The following is a 7,424-nucleotide window of genomic DNA, read 5'->3' as shown; positions in this document are numbered from 1 at the left end:
GAATAGCCCCTCTATCCTCACAAGGTAGGGTTAAGGTTTGCGTACACGCTACTCTCCCCAGACCCCACGGTGTGGGATAATACTGGCTATGTTGTTGTTGGAAACTCTAGAATGCGACCCCTCCCCGTTATTATATTAAAAAGGTGTGACTATATACGAGGCTCGTATGCAGAGTAAGCGGAAGAAAGTGTAAGGTTGTGCATTAGCACTTGTGCAAGAAAACGGATGTGCTAAGACGCAATGGCTTCTTGTATACAGATAAAATTGAAGCTCAACTGTTAACCTCAACAGGAAGAATGAATTCATGTAGCTTGACTAGATGGTACCTTCTGTATACAGGCAGATTCAGGAGTTAAACTGGATGAGTTCGACTTTTTTAATGTTCTTAGCATTGAATTTATTGTACCTTTATATATATTCGACAAAAATATTAGATGGCTCAAATTGATTTGAGCTCTTGAACAATGAAGATAGCCTTGCTAGAAGCTAAGCTCTTGTCAATCATGGAATTAGACATGCGGCAAATCTAGTATAGACAAAAAAAAGTTTGTTGATTTCCTCTCATTTGCTTAAGACTTGATGGACAGAGTTATTGAGGTCGATTTCTAGATAGCACATAGGTGATCTATGATTTCATCGGAATCTCCCACATTATAAAATCGATCTTGGTAATAAATACTAAGCGACCAACTAGAGATTGCTTGAGCAATTATAACTAATACATGAGTGATTTCTAGATGACATGGGCATTTTATGATTTTACCAGGATCTCTAACTTTATAAAAAAAGATTCTGGTAATAACTAATAAGCGATCAGTCGAAGATCACTTATAATATATGAGCGATTTCTAGATATTACATAAGCGATATGTGATTTCACCACGATCTCCCACTTTATAAAAAAATAATTCTGGTTATAACTAATAAGCGATCAGTCGGAGATCATTAAAGCGATCTTAAATCATGGGCAATTTCTAGGTAATACATAGACAATTTATGATTTACTAGGATCGCCACTTAATAAAAAATTGATCCTGATAATAACTAATAAGCGATCAATCGAAGATCATTTAAGCATTCATAAATAGTACATGGGCGATTTTTAGGTAATACATAAGCGATCTATGATTTCAACAGGATCTCCCACTTTATAAAAAAATGATCATGATAGTAACTAATAAGCAATCAATCAGAGATAACTTATGTGATCATAAATAATACATGAGTGATTTCTAGATAACACATAAGTGATTTATGATTTCACCAGAATCTCCCATTTTATAAAAGCAATCCCAGTACTAACTATCGAGGTGGTAGAGCCCAAAGCTATATAAACTCCACATCAGCGTATTGCAATACCGATGTGATACTCAATTCCCTTACCCAATAGATCATATCAACAACAACAACAACAACAACAACAACAACAACAACCCACTTAGTGGAGTCTCGGGAGGGTAGTGTGAACTTACCCCTACCCTGGGGTAGAGAGGCTGTTTCCAAATAGACCCCCGGCATCCTTCCCTCCAAGAACTTCTCACCTTGCTCTTGGGGAGACTCGAACTCACAACTTCTTGGTTGGAAGTGGAGGTTGCTTACCATCAGAGCAACCCCTCTTGTCTTACATCGTATTTAATTTTCCAAAATTCATATGACTAAAGAGCATTGGTGGCTTTTCAAAATTTTCAAACGACTACGCTCCCGTTTGACCATAGATTTTGGCTTCATTTTTTCAAAAAAAATAAAAATTGAAAACATTGTTTGTTTATGAAATATGATCATGTTTTGAGAAAAAAAATCAAAAATTTCCAAGTTCCCAAAAACTGTTTTAGGACTCAGTTTTTGGGTGAATATTTTTCTTCCACTCACAAAAGTTCAACTTTTCTTCAAAAAAAATGCATGACCAAATAAAACTTCAACTTTCAAAAATTATTTTCGATGCAACTTCAAGAACTCTTTTTAAGTTTCAAATCAAATCTATGTCCAAACGCTAACTACATAGGGGTGTGCATTCGAATCGGTTTATCGATAAATCGAATCGATTATTTGTTATCGGTTTATCGATTTATCGATTTCGATTTCGAAATTTTCCTTATCGAGTTATCGATTTCGATTTCGATTTTGTCCTCTTCGGTTATCGGTTTATCGATAAATTAATTTTTTTTTTATTTTTTTTTTACCCTTATTCTATAATACCCTTTCCTTTACCCTAAGTCCCTAACCCTATTATTTCATCTACCACATTTAAGGAATGATCATATTTAAAGCTCAAGGGAATGAAGTTCAAATTAATGAAAAATAGAATTAGCCGTGATGATGTATTTTTATTTATTTTATACCGTTGGAGTGTTGGTGGCATACATTTGATCCCTTACTTTAGTTTCGTTGCATGTGCTTGTTGACACAATTTTTATGTTATAAACGGTGTTCGTCTTATTTTGGCTTCTTTTTGTCCATATTAGTTAGAAGTGTTTATAGCGATATACTTTCCGTGGAATCCCGCAAATTTTCTTATCGGTGTAATCGATAACCGAATCGATATGCCCCACAAATCGATAAATCGAAATCAAAAAAATTGAAACCTTATTGAAATGATAACGATAAGCATATGTACAAATCAATAATCGATAAGTAATTATCGATAAGGGTCAAAATCGAATCGATAAATCGACTGCACACCCTATAGTACACGCCTGTTGAGTCAATCTTGGCTTTTGGAAATTGTACCCCCTCTAACGGCTATATAGTACACTGATTAGTGATGCAAATAATAGTCAACGATAAAATAATTAATTGAGCAAGTAATTTTAGAGAGAAAAAATGCATATAATAATTAATAGAAATAACTTTATGGTATTGTCATTGCAAAAATAGTATGCATATTGATGTAGAAAAGTAAGAGTAGGTGGGCTTCTTCAAACCGTGTAGAGAAAGACCATTATTATTTTCATAGTTCAGCAACTGGCTTAAAGAAATAAGATAAGAGACTAGGTCCAGAATTAAATTAGTTCAATTAAATGAGGCAACCCCACCTAAAATACCAAGAAAAATTCATAGTTTGCTTTGGTTGACTTATGCTTTTTTTCCGGTTACAATAGACCTGTTAAATGGATCGACCCGGCCCTGACCAGACCCCGAACCCGTTGATTCTTGGCCCGTGGGTCTTTAGCCGGGCTGGTGTCGGACCAGATTTGACCCATTAATCAAAATATGTTGATCCGACCCGGATCAGTAACCCGTAATCCATTAACCCGAGCCCTAATGGGCCGAATCCAATTTAATAAAAAAGTTAAAAACTAATAAATAATAAAAATTTCAAACTTTTTATATATATATGAACTTGAAATTACTACGTGTCCTTAAGCCAATTAGAATAAAAATAAAAGAAAACCATACTTTATTAATATTAAGACCTGAGAAACATATGGAATTTGACTATTTCTATAACTAATAATCTAAAACCTATGGAATTCGACTATTTCAACAAGAAGCCTCATAGTGTCTGGTATTATATTCTTTTTTCAATGTTTGGATTCAATTTTTTACCACTTGTCTGAATATATATGTGTGAGCTGGTCCGGGCCGATTGACCCGTGGGTCAGTAATTGATTCGGGTCCGGTCCGGTTCAGCGGGTCAAAATATTATAGCCTGGACCAGGCCCTTTAAATTAATGAGTTGGTCCGGTTAAGGTTTTGTGGGTTATGGACCGGTTAAAGGGTCAATTTTAATGAGTTATGTAGGCCGGTTCGTGGATCGACCCGGCCCATTTGACAGGTCTAAGTTGCAACAATATAAAGATGTAAACAAAAGAATGGAAATTTCTTCTTTTAAGATATTAAACTTCAAAGCAGAAAAATGATCCATTGATGGAGGACAAGAAAGCTTATTCCATAGCCATTTCATTGGTGATTCTGTTGATCATAGGCGTTGTTATTGCTCGGATAACGCTTAAACTTACAGAAACGTTTTTCCTCATATGTGGAGCTGATGTTGCAGCCATTGTTGCTGTCTTTGCTTTTGTTATAATCCGAAGGAAGTTCAACAGCAGGAGGGAATTATTAGTAAAGCAACTCGATTCAGATGGACGCGAGTTGAGGATAGAGTATAGTTTTCTTAGGAAAGTTGCAGGGGTTCCAACAAGATTCAGATTGAAAGAGCTGGAAGAAGCAACCGATAACTTTGGTTCGTTAGTAGGCCGTGGATCATCGGCTTGTGTTTTCAAGGGCATCCTCAGTGATGGTGCAGCAGTAGCAGTGAAAAGGATTGAAGGAGAGGAGCGAGGCGATAAGGAATTTAAATCAGAAGTTGCAGCCATTGCTAGTGTCCAACATGTTAACCTGGTACGCCTATTAGGGTACTGTAGTGTTCCCCCCTCGGGGCCTCGTTTCTTGGTTTATGAATATGTTGTTAATGGATCACTTGATAATTGGCTTTTCCCTCGAAGGAAAATCCGAGATCGTCCAAGTGGATGCTTGTCATGGGATTTAAGATGCAGAGTTGCCTTAGATGTGGCTAAGGCACTTTCTTATATGCATCATGATTGTAGATCATGTATTTTACATCTTGATATCAAGCCTGAGAATATTCTTCTTGATGAAAATCACCGTGCCCTTCTCTCAGATTTCGGGCTATCAAAGTTAATGGGGAAAGACGAGAGTAGAGTTGTCACAACCATCAGGGGAACACGAGGCTACTTAGCCCCGGAGTGGCTTTTGGAGAACGGGATTTCTGAAAAAAGTGATGTTTATAGTTATGGAATGGTACTTTTGGAATTGATTGGTGGGAGAAGAAATATTCGAGCTGTTGATCAACATGGAAAAAATTATCCGGACAAGTCAAAGGCGAAGAAATTCATCTACTTTCCCAGGATTGTGAGTGAGAAACTGGCACAAGAGAAAATCATGGATGTTGTGGATGAGAGGCTCGTTGATGAGGTTGTTGCAGGAGGAGAAGTCACGGAAATACAAGTGAAAAGATTGGCGTGTGTGGCGTTGTGGTGCATCCAAGAAAGGCCTCGGCTTAGGCCAACCATGGCACGAGTCGTGGAAATGTTGGAAGGGCGTTTGCCAGTAGACGCGCCTGCACAGACGACAATGCCAATCGCTGATCTATTAGGAAACGACGAAGATCTTGATCATCGTCCCCGGCAGCCTGCTGTTAACCTTTCTTCTGATTCCACTTACTCTTTTACAATGTCTGTTCTCTCAGGAAGGTAGTACCAAGGCTACATCTTGGAATGTATCTGCTTCCTTCATTCTGCTTTTGTTTACACTCAAATTATAAAGGTACACTGGGATGTTGTTGTTGTTGTTGATTGCTTTTTTGGGATCCATCCATGAGGATAAAGTATATGCATTTTGCGATAAAAAGGGCCGCCTGATGCACTAAGCTCCTGCTATGCGTGGTGTCCGGTGAAGGGCCGGACCACAAGGGTCTATCGTACGCAACCTTACCCTGCATTTCTGGAAGACCTTAGCTCCACGGCTCGAATTCGTGATCTCCTTATCACATAACAACAACTTTACCAGTTGCACCAAGACGTCCCTTCACACATTTTGCAATAACAGTGTTAAATTAAGTGGACTCCAAAATATTCAGTTGATCCAAGTACTAATGCATGGCATCTAATTCAAATTGAAATCAGGTTTATGGCACCTGATCTCCTTAGTCTAAAATTGTGTTTTGCACTTTTCAGCAATGTGTACAATTTCAGGCCAAGGTATATACATGAGTTTTTAAACCATTGAACTCATATACAAGTACTAATGACATCACATGAATGATCAAATTAACAACATGTTTAAATCTCCCCTTAAACATGATTCTCTTAATGACTACACTGTGGATATTATTGTTGTTGTTGTGATGTTCTAACACTTTTCCTCGAAGAAAAAGATAAGACATATGAAGCCGATTTATTCTTTTAGGAGTATTTTTCCCTTCCTGCAAGAAAGAGTCGTAATAGATTACCTAACAAATTTTGCCAATAAAAAATGTAAGATCGTGCGTTAGCACTCTTGCAACAAACTGATGCACTAAGACACGATGACTATTGATTTTCATGCAGCTGCTACGCCATTGCTTCTTCATACATACAAATTGAAGCTCAACCATTAACCTCAACAGGTATTTTCTGCAGATGGCTCAATTCGAATTGTCTTGCAGATGGCTCAATTCGAATTGTCCAAAAATTGGTGGACGGAGTTATCCAGTGCTGAAACACAAGATGAAGACATATCGGCCTGTACTCCCACCAATGGCGACTCTATTATTAATAGGACAAATCTGTATGGAAACAGAGCTCTTATATTGCGCAAAACGTTGGCTTATCTATTATGAATGTTGAGTGAACTGAAGTAGAAAAACTTAGATTTACTGAATACAAGTTTTGCAAAAACAATAAAAAAAACGTCGACAGCAGGGTTCGAACCTGCGCGGGCGAAGCCCAACAGATTTCAAGTCTGTCTCCTTAACCACTCGGACATATCGACTTTGTTGAAGTTAAAACGGACCATGTAAATTATATAATATAATTTTTATACACCATAATTTATGAATGAATCCATTAAAAGAAGTTTCTTTGTTCTTTAGTGTAGTCTCGGATCATAGTTGTCGACTTCGTTCCTTATAGGATAATCAATGCTATTGATTTGACTCCATACCATCACCTTTTTTCCTTTTTAATATGGTAAGTGATTTCGTAACTTGATCGTAGCTTGCCTTTTCTGATTAAGGACCACATAAATCTAATTGATCGTAAAGTCACCAACTCCTATACACTCAAAAAAATAAAAAATAAAAATAATCGAGATGCGAAAACCAAATATGACATTTAATAGGAGAAAAAAAATGTGATTATGTCATTATATATGTATCTGATATACGTTTGTCTTATTTATTGTCCAGATAAGACTATGTCACTATATATGTGACTTGTAAACTTTTCCTGCTGCAACCATAATTATTTATTTTCTCAATTTTTCAGCTTGGCTACTCATCACCAACTCAATCTGCAATCAGGGTTGATCTTAATTAATTTGTCTATAGCAGAGGTACGATAACTTATATGCCTACTCATATATGTACTTTTGATAGAACAAGAGGCGGATCCAGAATTTTAAAAGCGTAGACGCAGCTCTAACATGCATATTTTTCGCACTACATGGTCTCAGTATGGTTCAGTTCAATCCCCATTGTCAGAGAATTAAATAGCGTAAAAACAATAATACACACACATATATCTATATTATATTAAAAGCACGAAGGCCTTTAGCGAAATGTCGTTCGCCTTTTTTACCCTTTAAAAATAGGTTATATATTGGATATAATCGTAATTTAGTTATTCTCCTAATATTTAAGATTTTAAAATAATCTAAAATTATAGTTATTAAATATTACCTTATTCGAACTACATATGTATAGA

At 36.6% G+C, this 7,424-nt stretch overlaps 1 protein-coding gene and 1 non-coding gene across 2 annotated transcripts; one reads left to right on the top strand and one right to left on the bottom strand.

Annotated features, from left to right (window-relative positions):
- Window positions 1–3,775: 3,775 nt before the first annotated feature.
- On the top strand, window positions 3,776–5,818 carry LOC142179355 (putative receptor-like protein kinase At5g20050). The gene has a single exon (XM_075249069.1). The coding sequence runs from the start codon at window positions 3,868–3,870 to the stop codon at window positions 5,215–5,217; it is 1,350 nt and encodes a 449-aa protein (XP_075105170.1). The 5' UTR covers window positions 3,776–3,867; the 3' UTR covers window positions 5,218–5,818.
- Window positions 5,819–6,410: 592 nt separating this feature from the next.
- TRNAS-UGA (transfer RNA serine (anticodon UGA)) lies at window positions 6,411–6,492 on the bottom strand. Its single transcript has one exon. It is a non-coding gene; the product is annotated as a tRNA-Ser (tRNA).
- Between the last annotated feature and the right edge of the window lie 932 nt (window positions 6,493–7,424).

This window comes from Nicotiana tabacum, chromosome 3, assembly GCF_000715075.1.
Source record: "Nicotiana tabacum cultivar K326 chromosome 3, ASM71507v2, whole genome shotgun sequence".
In the NCBI taxonomy this organism is placed as follows: Eukaryota; Viridiplantae; Streptophyta; class Magnoliopsida; order Solanales; family Solanaceae; genus Nicotiana; species Nicotiana tabacum.
The sequence above is the reverse complement of the archived record's forward strand: the minus strand, read 5'-3'. Positions and strand labels throughout refer to the sequence as shown.

Coding starts and splice junctions, on each gene's coding strand:
- LOC142179355 (XM_075249069.1), top strand. CDS start 3,868: ATGGAGGACAAGAAAGCTTATTCCATAGCCATTTCATTGGTGATTCTG.